This window comes from Miscanthus floridulus, unplaced genomic scaffold (assembly GCF_019320115.1).
Source record: "Miscanthus floridulus cultivar M001 unplaced genomic scaffold, ASM1932011v1 os_972_1_2, whole genome shotgun sequence".
Classification (NCBI taxonomy): Eukaryota; Viridiplantae; Streptophyta; class Magnoliopsida; order Poales; family Poaceae; genus Miscanthus; species Miscanthus floridulus.
This window is the reverse complement of record NW_027098555.1, coordinates 14,882-31,286: the sequence shown is the minus strand read 5'-3', so window position 1 is coordinate 31,286 and position 16,405 is coordinate 14,882. Positions and strand designations below refer to the sequence as shown.

The 16,405-nt window shown below is 44.4% G+C and overlaps 2 protein-coding genes across 2 annotated transcripts; both read left to right on the top strand.

Annotated features, from left to right (window-relative positions):
- Positions 1 to 7,573: 7,573 nt before the first annotated feature.
- LOC136535474 (probable receptor-like protein kinase At5g20050) lies at positions 7,574 to 10,174 on the top strand. The gene has a single exon (XM_066527734.1). It carries the CDS (start codon positions 7,594 to 7,596, stop codon positions 9,514 to 9,516), a length of 1,923 nt encoding a protein of 640 aa, XP_066383831.1. The 5' UTR covers positions 7,574 to 7,593; the 3' UTR covers positions 9,517 to 10,174.
- A 4,394-nt stretch (positions 10,175 to 14,568) lies between these two features.
- Positions 14,569 to 15,932, top strand: LOC136535473 (UDP-glycosyltransferase 83A1-like). The gene is made up of 2 exons (XM_066527732.1): positions 14,569 to 14,954; positions 15,049 to 15,932. Exons 1-2 carry the CDS (start codon positions 14,747 to 14,749, stop codon positions 15,930 to 15,932), a joined length of 1,092 nt encoding a protein of 363 aa, XP_066383829.1. The 5' UTR covers positions 14,569 to 14,746.
- Positions 15,933 to 16,405: the final 473 nt, after the last annotated feature.

Genomic DNA, 16,405 nt, shown 5'->3' with positions numbered 1-16,405 from the left:
AGTTAGGTGTGGTGCACACTTGCTAATTCTAACACTAGGTAGCTCCAAAATAGCCCATAGATCCAATGGAGCAAACTTCATTCACATATGATCGAGAGTTGGAAGTGAATGGAGGGTCAAATACTGACCGGACGCTGGCTCCGGTGTGACCGAACGCTGGCTCAGGGTCCGGTCAGTTCATTTGACCAAGGTGTTTTTGTCTGGTGCGACCGAACGCTGAGAGGTGAAGTGACCGGACGCTGAGGGCCAATGTCCGGTCGATTCCAGTAAGGTTCCAGAGAGGGAAAATCTTGACCGAACGCGTCCAGTCCGTGCTCCGGTCACCCCGCAGAGGCACATAACAGTTCGTTTTTCAGCCGGTGTTATAAATACCACCTCCATTCGTGTGTGGGGGTACTTTTGCTCATTCCAACAGCTGAGAAACACCTTTGAGAGTGCCAAGAAGAGCAAGGTCCTAGTGAGGTGATTGAGATTTGAGAATCCCAAAGAGAGCCCTCATTAGTGAGGTCAAGAGTAGCAAAGTGTGCATCCACCCTTCTCATTAGGCTTGTCGTGGTCAAGTGAGAGTTTGTGCTTGTTATTCTTGGTGATCGCCATCACCTAGACGGCTTGGTGGTGATTGGGAGCTTGGTGATCATCCGGAGAGCTTGTGGATGACCTAACTCAAGTTGTGAGCGGTTGTGGGTGATTCACCGCGACGGAGTGTCGAAGAATCAACCCGTAGAGAGCACTTGATCCTTGCGCGGATCAAGGGGGAGCTACACCCTTGCGTGGGTGCTCCAACGAGGACTAGTGAGGAGTGGCGACTCTCCGATACCTCGGCAAAATATCGCCGCGTTCCTTCTTCTCTCTTTACTTTGAGCATTTACTTTGAGCAATTCAATTCTTGTCATTTACATTCCTAGAATTGCTATGCTAGAGTAGGATTGGAACTTAGGGTGCTAAACTTTTGTGCGTTAGATAAATAGAAACACCTTCTAGGCACAAGGGGTTAATTGGGCTAACCGTAGAGTTTAATTATTGCAAAGAAATTTAGAATTAGTCCAATTCACCCCCCTCTTGGGCATCTTGATCCTTTCATTGTCCAAGATGGTGGAGGAGGATGTGGCGGCCGTGGGCACAATATGTGAAGAAATTTGCAAGGGGATATTTTGATTAACTTGCCACTTTCAAATTTTGATAAACTAAATGAATTTTGGTTCTTTTGCTATTGTTTTGACTGATATGCTTCTTTTATCTTTGAACCTACTTAAGGTGTTGGTGGCATATATTTCGACATAGCCTACGCCTACCTGTTCAAATAACGTCCTTCTTTTGTTGGTAGTTCAAGTGAGCACATCACTACCACATTATGATTTCAAAATTGTGTATGAATACTTTCGTTGTGCTGACAAGCTATTCGGCTCTTAGGGGTGTTTGGAACTGCTCCGCTTCACGTTTTTTAACTCCGCTCCATATTTTTTAGCCAAACGGTTTCAGCTCCACACACTCTATTCGAGGAAAAATGGTGGAGTTGTGAGAGCACTCCACAAACTTCAGCTTTTTATGGAGCTGCTCCATGTTGAGTTTGTGGAGCAGTCCCAAACACCCTCTTAATTTTCTGGAGCTTTGTTTTGCCGCATCATATATTAACGACCCATGCATACATTATTTTTTAGCTTTAGTTTGTTTTCTCAGGAAATGTAACCTAAACATGCTGTGGGTTACTTTTTGTTGTTTTAGTTGGTAATTTATATGCAAATCTAAGTGGTCACTTATCTTTCATAATGGCACGGTGGGTAATTAAGAACTAAATTTAGGGAGCTACTTTAGATTATGTTTTATAGTGACATGGCTATGCAATTTATATATAGATTTAGGGTTAGTCTTCTATATATGTCACCAAGTGTTTCATGGTAGAAGTGAATAAATTTTTAGAAAACAATATAGATGTAATGGCTAATGTTGGTGATTAGAGTCTACCTAACTGATTGCTAGATTTTGTTTTGATAATTACTAGTACTAGGACTAAATATTTTTTCACGTGCACCATGGTTAATATCCACTACTACACAAATGATTTTACAAGGCGGTGCCCAAACATTAACCGAGGCGGTCACAAAATGTAACCGCCACGTAAAATGCCTGAGGATTTTCGGAGGCAGACATTTTTATTTACGGAGGTGGTCACAATTATCCGTCTCACAAAATACATTTACAGAGACTGCTCTCCTTAAATCGATTTATGGAGGAGGTAAAAAATGTCCACCTCAGTAAATCGATTTATGGAGATGGTAAAAAATGTCCACCTCGGTAAATCATATACAAAGGCGGGCATTTATAAGGCGTCCGCCTCCGTAAATCAGGCCCAGCCCGCTAACCCATGGCAGCCCATTACTGTGTTCATGTATATATATATATATATATATATATATATATATATATATATATATATATATATATATATATATATATATATATATATATAACTACTACCCTATAGCCGACTACAAAATAACTTATTCTGTAGCCACTTTGAGTTACGATAATTACTATATTAATTTATGAGATTATAGTAACTCCTTACTAAGTGGTTTACTATAATATTATGGTAAATATTCCATGTGTTATAGTAACCCAACTATCGTAAATTAGTATATAAAATTATCATAAATAGAGGTGGCTATAGAATAACTTATTTTGTAGCTAGCTACTGAATATACTCTCCATATATATATATATATATATATATATATATATATATACTGTTTTGCTATAATACACCTGGGTGCATCCTGTATATAGAATGCACCTAGGCCGGCGGGCGCATCAATTTGGAGCAACCAGCGCGCCCAAGCGAATACATGCATGCATGGAAGTTTTTGTTGGTTCGAATCTTTGAAACAAATTTTCTCCTAAACCATAACCCCGATTGACAAACCGTTTGTTGCATCTGACTCAAAAAAATATTTTAAGCAAAACTAGATCCAATATGGATATATTTTTTAATCCTTTAAGCGAGTTGCATGTCAATGTACTACCGATTGCAACTCTGTCTACCATCTAGTTGCAACTAGTTATAACTCTGTGTATTATATGCATCTGGTCACTATAATCACGCCAAGTTGCAATTCTGAGTTGCAATCAGTGCTAAATACGCTACAGCCAAGTTGTAATTGTGTTGTAGAAGTGCTTGCAACTCATAGTACAACATATTGCAATTACGTATTTGAAAAAAAACTTCATTAAATACAGCTTTCATTGCAACCAGTGCTAAATACGCTACAACCAAGTTGCAATTGTGTTGTAGAAGTGCTTGCAACTCATAGTACAACATGTTGCAATTACGTATTTGAAAAAAAAACTTCATCAAAATACAACCTTCATTGCAACCAGTGCTAAATACACTACATCCAAGTTGTAATTGTGTTGTAGAAGTGCTTGCAGCTCATAATACAACATATTGCAATTACGTATTTGAAAAAAAACTTCATCAAATACAACATTCATTATAACCAGTGTTAAATACGCTACAACCAAGTTGCAATTATGTTGTAGAAGTACTTGCAACTCATAGTACAACATATTACAATTATGTATTTGAAAAAAAAAACTTCACCAAATACAACCTTCGTTACCACCAGTGCTAAATACTACTACCAGCAGATGCATGTGGACCACAGCACTGCCCAGTACCACGTATGGTTCCGCCTACCTTACCGTGCACGTCAGTCCACTTCTCATCATCCTCTGTACGTGCAAGTGCAGCTCCACTAGTTACCTTCCAAGTATATATACCAAGCCTCCTCACCTTGGAAGTCTGGGGCTCTTATAACCAGATAAGCAGAAGGCAGGTGATGCAAATGACCCGGCTGGAAGACCTGACACCTGCTCCATCCATGACGTTGCCCATTGAGCATTCCTCAAGGCCGACCCTGGGGTTTCCCCTTGGGACTGCTCTCCTGCTCCCTGTGATCTTTGCCCTGAGTGGCATGTTCTCATGCTGCTACCACTGGGACAAGCTCCGCTCCCTCCTCTGGTCTCGGCATCCTGCCTTGTTCGAGGAGAGCGAGCACACGGCCATCTCCATCTCCATCGCGTCATCACCGAGCAAGACGACTTCTGATCACAAGGTAAACTTCCGACCGATGCACACACCTCATACTAACATGTTTCTGAATACCCGAAAGATCATCACTGTTGCAAACCTGAGCTGAGAATCATATCTGCATCCTGTTTGCAGCTGGAGAAAGTGGGGAAATATGCTACAGCCAAGTTACAATTGTGAAGTACAACATATTGCAATTACGTATTTGAAAAAAAAACTTCATCAAATACAGCATTTATTGCAACCAGTGCTAAATACGTTACAGCCAAGTTGCAATTATATTGTAGAAGTACTTGCAACTCATAGTACAACATTGCAATTACGTATTTGAAAAAGAAAACTCCATCAAATACAGCCTTCATTGCAACCAGTGCTAAATACGCTACAGTCAAGTTGCAATTGTATCGTAGAAGTGCTTGCAACTCATAGTACAACATATTGCAATTACGTATTTAAAAAAAAACTTCATCAAAATATAGCCTTTATTGCAACCAGTGCTAAATACGCTACAGCCAAGTTGCAAATGTTTTATAGAAGTGCTTGCAACTCATAGTACAACAATATTGCAATTACGTATTTGAAAAAAAAACTTCATTAAATACAGCCTTCATTGCAACCAGTGCTAAATACGCTACAACCAAGTTGCAATTGTGTTGTAGAAGTGCTTGCAACTCATAGTACAACATGTTGCAATTACGTATTTGAAAAAAAAACTTCATCAAAATACAACCTTCATTGCAACCAGTGCTAAATACACTACATCCAAGTTGTAATTGTGTTGTAGAAGTGCTTGCAGCTCATAATACAACATATTGCAATTACGTATTTGAAAAAAAACTTCATCAAATACAACATTCATTATAACCAGTGTTAAATACGCTACAACCAAGTTGCAATTATGTTGTAGAAGTACTTGCAACTCATAGTACAACATATTACAATTATGTATTTGAAAAAAAAAACTTCACCAAATACAACCTTCGTTACCACCAGTGCTAAATACTACTACCAGCAGATGCATGTGGACCACAGCACTGCCCAGTACCACGTATGGTTCCGCCTACCTTACCGTGCACGTCAGTCCACTTCTCATCATCCTCTGTACGTGCAAGTGCAGCTCCACTAGTTACCTTCCAAGTATATATACCAAGCCTCCTCACCTTGGAAGTCTGGGGCTCTTATAACCAGATAAGCAGAAGGCAGGTGATGCAAATGACCCGGCTGGAAGACCTGACACCTGCTCCATCCATGACGTTGCCCATTGAGCATTCCTCAAGGCCGACCCTGGGGTTTCCCCTTGGGACTGCTCTCCTGCTCCCTGTGATCTTTGCCCTGAGTGGCATGTTCTCATGCTGCTACCACTGGGACAAGCTCCGCTCCCTCCTCTGGTCTCGGCATCCTGCCTTGTTCGAGGAGAGCGAGCACACGGCCATCTCCATCTCCATCGCGTCATCACCGAGCAAGACGACTTCTGATCACAAGGTAAACTTCCGACCGATGCACACACCTCATACTAACATGTTTCTGAATACCCGAAAGATCATCACTGTTGCAAACCTGAGCTGAGAATCATATCTGCATCCTGTTTGCAGCTGGAGAAAGTGGGGAAATATGCTACAGCCAAGTTACAATTGTGAAGTACAACATATTGCAATTACGTATTTGAAAAAAAAACTTCATCAAATACAGCATTCATTGCAACCAGTGCTAAATACGTTACAGCCAAGTTGCAATTATATTGTAGAAGTACTTGCAACTCATAGTACAACATATTGCAATTACGTATTTGAAAAAGAAAACTCCATCAAATACAGCCTTCATTGCAACCAGTGCTAAATACGCTACAGTCAAGTTGCAATTGTATCGTAGAAGTGCTTGCAACTCATAGTACAACATATTGCAATTACGTATTTAAAAAAAAACTTCATCAAAATATAGCCTTTATTGCAACCAGTGCTAAATACGCTACAGCCAAGTTGTAAATGTTTTATAGAAGTGCTTGCAACTCATAGTACAACAATATTGCAATTACGTATTTGAAAAAAAACTTCATCAAATATAGCCTTCATGGATCTCGTTTTGTTAAGCATATTTTTTTCAACAACCTACTTCAAACAGAACTAAAATCGGATATATGGTTTAGAAGATATCATATTTTTTTCGTTTGGAATCAACAAAAGATTCCCTACATGCAGGAGCGTGTTAGGTGACATCACGTAAGAACGGCTGGCTTGTTGTTTGCATGCAGGAGCGTGTGACTCACCTCGTGCTCGCCGCTCGCGCTCGCGTGTCGGGTGCACTCGCTTCACAGAATGCACCCAGGCGCATTTTAGCCTCGTCTATATATATATATATATATATATATATATATATATATATATATATATATATATATATATATATATATATATATATATATATATATGCGACTTAGGTTTTTGGACCGCACACCACAGCCGTCTCTCTCCCCCTCACCCACAGCCGCACACCACCTCTCTCCTATCTCGGCTCTCTCCTCTCCCTTCTCCTCCCCACCCGAGCAGCGCTCCTCCCCACCCTCCGAGCAACGGCGGCGGTGACGCCCCTCCCCACCCTCCGAGCTACGGCGGCGGAGCCCCTCCCCCAACCTCCGAGCAGGAGCAGCAGCGGCGCCCCTCCCCACCCTCCGAGCGCAGATCCGGTGGCGAAGGGCATGGATCTGGCGACCCACGGTGGCGGCAGGCGTAGATCCGACGAGGAGCAGTGGCGCCGCGGGGTGGAGGTCCTCCAGGCATCAACGACCAGTAGATCTAGGCGGCGGCGAGCATCTTCGACTGGTGAGGAGCGGTGGTACGTTGATCCAGCGGCGGCAGTGGCATTCCCGGAAGCGGGCTCGGCGTTGGGCCTGGGATTGGGCTCGGTGTCGGGCCTAGACGTTTTTTTTGTTTTTTTAATCGATTTTCGCAGGCCGTTAATAAATTAATCGAGGCGGGCAAAGCAACCATCTCCGTAGATCGGAAAAACCAAAAACAACCACCTCCAAAAAGATTTGTGTAGTAGTGATCAGTCTAATATTAAGAGTGCATGAACGCGGAACTAGCAAACGCGTTAGGCGTCACATACAGAAGAAAGTCCATCTGTGCCCGTTTTTATTGCTATAAAGGGAAAACAAGCTCAGCAAGAACTGGAGCCATTTCTTTCTTGAAACAAAAGAAACTGAAGCCTTTTTTGTTGATGTATATTTTCTCCAGAGATGAGAAAACGACGACGTAGGCACATCTCTCTCTGGAAGAACCTTTGTGTACACCAAGCAGCACGGCAGTGGACAGTGGTCGGTAGGCCGTGGAGCCGTTCAACACGCAAATGCCAGAAGATCTGTGTTCCAGGAAAGTTGCCACCTTGTTAGGCGTCGACGGTGGACCGTTGACCCGTTAAAAACGCATGTGCCAAAAGAGCTCTATTATTGCACCTCTGAAAGATTGGATCTGAAAAAGAAATGGCACCGAACCTATCACACAGACACACCAATGGAAGCGGAGAGTAGGACTTGGACACGCCACCTCCTGCTGCTGTTCTTCATCGCCCTCGTCGTCGCCACCACCAGCAGCCAAGCTACCATCTTCAACATCACCAACCGATGCTCCTACACTGTGTGGCCGGCCGCCCTACCGGTGGGCGGCGGCATGCGGCTCGACCCAGGGAACTCTTGGGTGCTCCAAGTTCCCGGTGGCCAGCAAATTGGCCGCGTGTGGGCGCGCACCGGCTGTTCATTCGACGGCCCCGGCAACAACTCCTGCCAGACGGGTGACTGCGGCGGCGTGCTGGCATGCACGACCAGCGGCCAGCCGCCGATGACTTCTGCAGAGTTCACCCTGAGTGGCTCCAACAACACCGACGACTACTTCGACATCACCGTCGTCGACGGCTTCAACGTGCCCATGGACTTCCTGCCGGTGCCGGTGCTGTCCAAGGGATCGTCGGGGTGCAGCAAGGGGCCACGGTGCGCAGCCGACATCACGTCGCAGTGCCCGGCTGAGCTCAAGGTACCAGGAGGTTGCCGCGGCGCGTCCAACGACGGCAGCACGGTAAACAGCAACACGGTTTTCTATGTTCGGATGTGCCCCGACGCCTACACCTACTCCAGTGATAATGGTGCCATCTTATATAAATGTCCGTCAGGAACAGACTACCAGATCATTTTCTGTCCCCCAGCCGATCTTGTATCATTGTCTTCTCCTCCAGCTTCACCAACTGCAAATGGAACAAGTAGCATCACATCCTCATCAAAATCCAAGAAAGCACGCATATTTGGTTTTGTTCTAGGTGGTTCTTTAGGTGGTTTCGTTTTGGTCACATCCCTCATCCTGTTCATCTTGGTGCGTAGACGACGATTGCAGCGGCGCCAAGAGATGCAGGAAGAGGAGGAAGCAGAGTTCGGGAGGCTACCAGGGATGCCCAGAAGGTTCACATTTGAGCAGCTACAAGAGGCAACCGATCAGTTCAGAGAGAAGCTCGGGGAAGGAGGATTCGGGTCTGTTTTCAGAGGACGTTTTGGAGAGGAAGCAATCGCGGTGAAACGGTTGGATAGAGCTGGTCAGGGAAAGAGGGAATTCTTGGCAGAGGTTCAGACCATCGGTAGCATTCACCATATCAATCTGGTGAGGGTAATCGGTTTCTGTGCAGAGAAATCGCATAGGCTCTTGGTTTATGAGTACATGCCCAAAGGATCCTTGGACCAGTGGATCTTTCGCCGGCACGGCAATGACGACGACGACACTCCTTGCCTGGATTGGCAAACGCGATACAAGATTATTGCTCATGTAGCTAAGGGCCTGTCTTATCTTCACGAGGAGTGCATGAAGAGAGTTGCTCACTTGGATGTGAAACCACAGAACATCCTCTTAGATGACAACTTCGATGCTAAACTCTCTGATTTTGGACTGTGCAAGCTCATCGACCGGGATAAGAGCCAAGTGGTTACTAGAATGAGAGGCACGCCTGGATATTTAGCTCCCGAATGGTTGACGTCGCACATCACAGAAAAGGCTGATGTATATAGCTTTGGTGTGGTGGTGATGGAGATCATCAGTGGAAGGAAGAACCTGGACACTTCTCGGTCTGAAAAGAGCTTTCATCTTATTACCTTACTGGAAGAGAAGTTGAAGAGTGATCGGTTGGTAGATTTGATTGATATGTGCAGTAGTAGTGACAGTCAGGCACACAAGCAAGAAGCAATTCAGATGATGAAGCTCGCAATGTGGTGCTTGCAGATTGATTGCAAACGAAGGCCTAAAATGTCTGAGGTCGTAAAAGTCTTGGAAGGCACCATGAGTGCCAAAACTGACATAGATCACAACTTTGTCGTAACGAATTCAGCAAGCTTTGGTGCTCCTGGAATTGTGGGCTTGTCAGGTCCACCTCTAGCCTCAGAAGTGTCAGGCCCAAGGTGAGAGACTGAGAGGCAATGTCCTATAATGGTGTAGAGAATTTAGCATTCCTGTCTAAAAAAATCTATTCAGTGATTGAAATTGTGGAATATCACACCAATGTAAACTGTCTGTAGTCTACAGCAGAAATTATGTTTCTCATTCTTATATCTAAAACCAGTAGCATGTCCTAAAATGGTTCTAACTCATATGAAGCAGCAGAAAGAAAAGGTCCTGGCTTTATAGCATTAATTTGCTAGCTCTGTTTTCTTGGCAAATCACCGGCGAGTGGTGGTGGTGCAGTGGGAGTGGGACTTTGATGCAAATCTCTGCGGCTGGCTCTAGTACATCATCTCGTTCATCCAATTAGCCACACACCCATGAGATCAGACTTCAATTCTTATAGACGCATGGAACCCGCAGACAGCGACCTTTTGGAAATTGAAAGATATCTTTCACATGTACAGCTTCTATTTAGTAAAGTTTGCCCTACTGCGGGCCGGCAAGTTGGGTGTAAAGTTCGAGAACCTGTAGCCAGCAGATTGATTATTGGTTCAAAAATTTCAAGAACCTGTAGCCGGCAGATTGATTATTGGTTTCGTAGAAATGTAAAGTGTGTGGCAATATGTATCACGGAGACCGTTTCCTCTTACTTTGGACACATGCATGACGAATTCAAATTCCCAAGAATATGTATACTCTCGTGCCGGCACGGAATCCATAATTGTTCTGATACTCATAGGCAACATTTTGGAACTACTCAGCATAGTGTTTTTTTGTCCATACGGCACTGCTACATACAAACCAACGCTGCTAGATACTTTTAAACTGACAATGATAAGGGTATCAGTTCGAAAGCAACTGTCTGCTGGTAATATAGCCTGACAGCATATTCTGACAGCATATTACCAGCAACCGACAGTGATTTTACCATATCAGACCTGAATTTTTCTCTTCAATTGGATTAACTCCCTCAAGTCTGTACAGTTGTGCGCGCGCGCTCTCTCTCTCTCTCCTTCTCTCTCCCTACTCATAGAATCTCTTCCCCTCCGCTCTCCTCAAATATCCCACTGCTTTCCTCGCCATATCTCCTCCTCACCTCCACTCGCCAGATCTCCTCCTCGGCTAAAGTCCAGATCGAGGCCGACGGCGCACCCACTACTACAGAAGCTGCTGAGATGCCTCTATAGAGACCCACTAATACAGAGCCGCCTCTACACACAAATCCATGGTTACTCTATGGGGACTGAAACGGACTAGAATTTCCTATTTGTACTCTTGTGCCTTTGTGCGATAGTCACATAATATCTCAGTTATAACAGACATCTAATATTTAGTTGATTACAAAGTCAAACAACATCATAATACATAAATAAGGTTCTTACAAAGTCACAAGTCATGTGATTTTTCGCACAAAAACGCATGCTTTGCAACCATGGGGGCGCAAACCTATAACCTCAGCCCTCGCGCATTCCTCCTCTAACCACTCCACCAATAGGACACCTGTGTCCATTTAGGATATTCGTCCTCCTCATTTTATTTTCATCCGATTTTAACATGAGTATTTGGGACCATAAATGAATTCAAATGAAAAGGTTGTCAACCACAAAGTTTTATACCTTTTCGTTATCTATACCTTTGGTTTTGGTTGTTTCTCTATCCAAAGTCATTTGAAAATTTTGATTTCAGATATGAGAAATTGAAATGTAATTTTCTCTGCATAGATGGTTAAAAATGAAAAAGTTGTCAACTACAAAGTTACATAACATCTACAACTTTTGTTTTGATCATTTCTCCCTCCGAGATCGCTTAAAAGTTTAAATTTTACTATGCAGCTCCTATATTTAGAGGTTTTCAACGGCCTCTAGAACATGATTTCTAGAAAGTGGCTATAATTAGAGCCGCCTCGAGAAATAGATTCCTATAGGTGGTTGGAAATAGAGCTGCCTCTAAAAATAGAGACATTTGTAGAGGCAACTGAAAATAGTAGCCACCTCTACAAATACATTTCTAGATGCAGCTCGATTTGGAGGCCACTATAGAGGCAGCCAAAAATTGAGTTGCCTCTATAGAAAAGCCTCCCTTGCTGAAAATCAGTTTTGTAGTAGTGACCGGGGCTCAGCGACACGAAGGTGGGTAGCAAGGCAGGGCGCGACTGTGTGGCGTGGTCTTATGCCAATGGCTCTAGCACGACATGTCTTCGCGACTCAAGGCCCTACGGAGCGAGGCTAGTGGCTCAAGCGAGGTCTGGCAGCGCACAAGGCTCAGGACCGATGGCTAGTGGCCCGATGGCGCACGGGGCTTGTGGCTCGAGGTTTAGCAACGCTCGAGCCCCGGCTAGAGGTCCAGTGCCGCTCAAGACACATGGCAATCTACTCAAGGTTGGTCTAGAAGGTCAAGTGGTGCTCAAGGCTCAAGGCTAGCTGCTCAAGGTCCAATAACACGGGAGGCTCGGCATTTTCTGCTTTTTCTTTTTTGGAAAATGGGCATCACTATTGAGTCAGCAGCCGGCAGCAAAACATCGGAGTCATCACTCCTACTTGCCCACTGCTAGATCGAAATCCAGCAGCAAAGGGCGGTTTGGAACCGATAGTAATTGTTATTTGTGGGGTAGTGGTGTCAGCTGGCGAGCGGGTGCCTTGTGTGACTCCCACTTAGTCTTGGCCAATATCATAGACAAATAACCTAGCCTATTTAGGTTATGAATTTGACAAAAATAACCAATTTCCTTCTTGTTTGTTTACATGTTCAGATGGTTGCTTGAGGGGGAGAGGGGGCACCTTGGAGGGTGTAAACAGGCAAGCCGGCAATGTATATTGGGTTGCCATTATGTAAATATTAGAAGATACTCCGCGCGTTGCTGCGGTGATTGCGAAAAATTAAAAATGAAATTAAGTAGAGATGACATGGATAGCTTGTGCATTAAGAGGTTGAAAGTTAGTGGCATGACATGTCTATTAGTGAAAGATGATGTGGATAGTTAGTGGAAGGTGTTGTAGATGTCTTGCATATTGAGATAGAACTTGAGATGATATGGATAGCTTGTATTAAGATGTTGGAAGTTAGTGGCATGGCATGGCTATTAGTGGAACGTGATGTGGATGTCTTGCATGTTGTGATAGAACTTGAGATGACGTGGATAACTTGCATTAAGATGTTAGAATTAGTGGCATGACATAGCTATTAGTGGAAGATGATGCGGATGTCTTGCATGTTAAGATAGAACTTGAGATGATGTGGATAGCTTGGATTAAGAGGTTGGAAGTTAGTGACATGATATGGCTATTAGTGGAAGATGATGTGGATGTCTTGCATGGTGAGATAGAACTTGAGATGACGTGGATAGCTTGCATTAAAAGGTTGAAAGTTAATGGTATGACATGACTATCAGTGGAAGATGATGTAGATGTCTTGCATGTTGAGATAGAACATATCGTGGGGATTAGATTTATAAGAGTGAAAATTATAAAACTATATCATATCCCTACATGATTTTTACGTTTCACTGACTTTTGTAATTATAAATGATATATTTTGTGAGGAAAGAATGGTCAGTGTATAAATGTGAATATCGTGGCAAAATAAAAGGGGTTTTCTATTTTTGAACGTGGAGAGCATATACATAGCTTAGGTGGCATAGTTTGTTTTACACGTACACAAATGGAAGGAGATTTGTTACATAATTACTAGAACATACTCTGCGCGTTGCTGCGGTGATTGTGAAAAATTAAAGATGAAATTAAGTAGAGATGACATGGATAGCTTGTGCATTAAGAGGTTGAAAGTTAGCGCCATGACATGTCTATTAGTGAAAGATGATGTGGATAGTTAGTGAAAGGTGATGTGGATGTCTTGCATATTGAGATGGAATTTGAGATGACATGGATAGCTTGCATTAAGATGTTGGAAGTTAGTGGTATAACATGGCTATTAGTGGAATGTGATGTGGATGTCTTGCATGTTGTGATAAAACTTGAGATGACGTGGATAGCTTGCATTAAGAGGTTAGAATTAGTGGCATGACATGGCTATTAGTGGAAGATGATGCGGATGTCTTGCATGTTAAGATAGAACTTGAGATGACATGGATAGCTTGCATTAAGAGGTTAGAAGTTAGTGGCATGACATGACTATCAGTGTAAGGTGATGTGAATGTCTTGCATGTTGAGATAGAACATGTCGTGGGGATTAGCTTTATATATAAGAGATATATATATATAGATATGTGATATACAATATATATAGGGGGAAACAAATGTTTCAAATACTACAGTGGGAAATAATTATTAATAATTTATGGAAATTTTCAATTCTGAAACCAATTTTTGAGGTGTTCTTAACCTAGGTACGTCTGAAAATCAATTTGTAAAGACTATTTTCTTAGCAGTAGCCTCTAAAAATATATATATTTCCACCCATCATGTATTGTCATAACAACTCACCTCTAGAAATGTGTTTTCAAATAAAGATGGTTGTGTGGCTGGCTGTTCAAATTTTCCATTTCTATAGGTATTTTGTTAGATGAGAGATTGTGCCCGCCATACGTGAAATGTTATTTCAGCTGGGTAAAAACATTTTTCAGTAGTGGTAAGTAGTTGGATAATTAATTTAAAACAAGCATATGATTAGTGACGTACGTCAGTCAGCATCACCGCCGTCCGGCATGTCTGAAATAAAAAAGAGAGCCAGCTGCTCTTAATTTGGAGGATCACCTCAATCTCATTTTTTAATAAGTAAACAAAGTTCTAGTATGTACCATCCGATCTCCATTTCATATTCATTACCTATATAAAAGAAAAAGGATATATTTTTTGCAGCCAGGTCCAGTACTGATGAGCAGTACGAGTTATCACTTCCTTAAATACACAAGTGAGGGAAGGCACCAGTACGTGCAGACTACTACGTAGTACGTACCAACAATCCAGCAGTATAGATATATACTAGTTCTTCACTTCAGAACTCAAGCATGCCTTCTTCAACCCACGCTCTATTCATCCCCTACCCGGCGCAGGGCCACGTCCTTCCACTGCTCGAGCTCGCGCACCGCTTCGCTGACCATGGCTTCGCCGTCACTTTCGTCAACACGGACCACATCCACGGACAGCTCGTAGCCGCGTCGCCAGAGCTGCTGGCAGCAGCAGGACAAGATGATGGAGCGCCACCTGAATCAGGCCAGGTGCGCTTGGTCTCCGTCTCCGACGGCTTCCCACCGGACGGCGACCGTAACGACCTCGGCACGCTAACCAGCGCGCTGATGAGCTCCCTGCCGGCGGCCGTCGAGCACATGATCCAGAACGGCAACTTCCGCTGCATGGTCGTCGACTACGGCCTGGCGTGGGTGCTCGGCGTCGCCAAGAAGGCTGGCATGCGCACGGCGACGCTCTGGCCGTCCTGTGCTGCCGTGATGGCCGCAGGGTTAGACTTGCAGGAGCTGATCGCTGATGGCATGCTCGACAAGGATGGTAGGAACTATGTATAGAAACATTAATAAGATTTTTGATTCGTTCAAAATTATTGGTAGCAGATCCAAGCTAATTAAATCCTCTGGCGTTGCAGGTTTACCGACGGGCAAACAGATACCTCCAGTAGGCGACCTGCAGATGAACCTGGCACCGCTGGCCTGGAACGCCGCCGGCACGGAGGAGGCGCAGAAACAGATATTCCGGTGCCTCAACAACATCCTCAAGGCGCTGGGGCAGGGCACCGTCGACCTCATGCTGTGCAACACTGTCAAGGAACTCGAGGAGGGCATCCTGTCCCAGCACCCCAGCATCGTCCCCATCGGGCCATTGCCGACGGGTCTCCGTGAGGGAAAGCCCGTAGGGAATTTCTGGCCTGAGGACGACAGCTGCCTGTCGTGGCTGGACGCGCAGCCTGACAGGTCAGTTGTCTACGTGGCATTCGGTAGCATCGCTGTGCTCGACCAGGAACAGTTCCATGAGCTCGCTTGTGGGCTGGAGCTGTCAGGGAGGCCATTTCTTTGGGTGGTCCGTCCTGGCCTCGCCAATACCGACAATTACCCTGACGGATTCCTCGAGACCGTCGAGAAAAGGGGCAAGATTGTGACATGGTCGCCTCAGCACAGGGTTCTTGCCCACCGGGCCGTTGCCTGCTTCGTGTCGCACTGCGGATGGAACTCTGTCATGGAGGGCGTGAGGAACGGGCTGTCGTTCCTGACGTGGCCGTACTTCGCTGACCAGTTCATCAACGAGAGCTACGTCTGCGACGTGTGGAAGACTGGCCTGCGTCTTGTGAAGGACACCGCCACCGGTAGCCTGGTGACGAGCGAGCACATCGCTGCGTGCATAGAGAACCTGCTGAACGATCCGGCGACCGTGTCCAGGGCGTTGGAGCTGCAGAAGGTTGCGTCCAATAGCATCGGAAAAGATGGCACGTCGTTCGACAATCTGACGGCCGTTATTAATGCAATGAAAGGCTGATGAGACAATCATCAGCCAATTGCAATGACATGCCTAATCAAAAGGCTGAAAATAAAGAACGGCCTGCCATTTGCCAAAAAATATCAGTTTCCTACATCCAACAATGTATTATTATTTTGCTCGGAACAAGCACCAGTAATGACTGTATATCCGGCCAGGTTTGATGGCATTTGTCGTTCGATTTTTTTATCTCGACCGTACCTCAGCGGCACATATTTCATTAAGAAGTAGAGTTTGAGAATTACCACAGCAGTCCCAAACACATACACAAAAGGAAAAAGGAAGCGAAAAAAGGTACAGAGGCCCACAGCCTCAAAACCCCCAAGAGACCGAAACATGTGACCAAAGACATCATGACAGAGGTAACCAACAGTGAAGCCGCAGTGGCGAAGGATCCACCTAGAGCGGATGAGACAAGCTTTCAGCAACATTGGCGGAAAAGCATCTGCCAAGACAGAAGACCAGAGCAACCT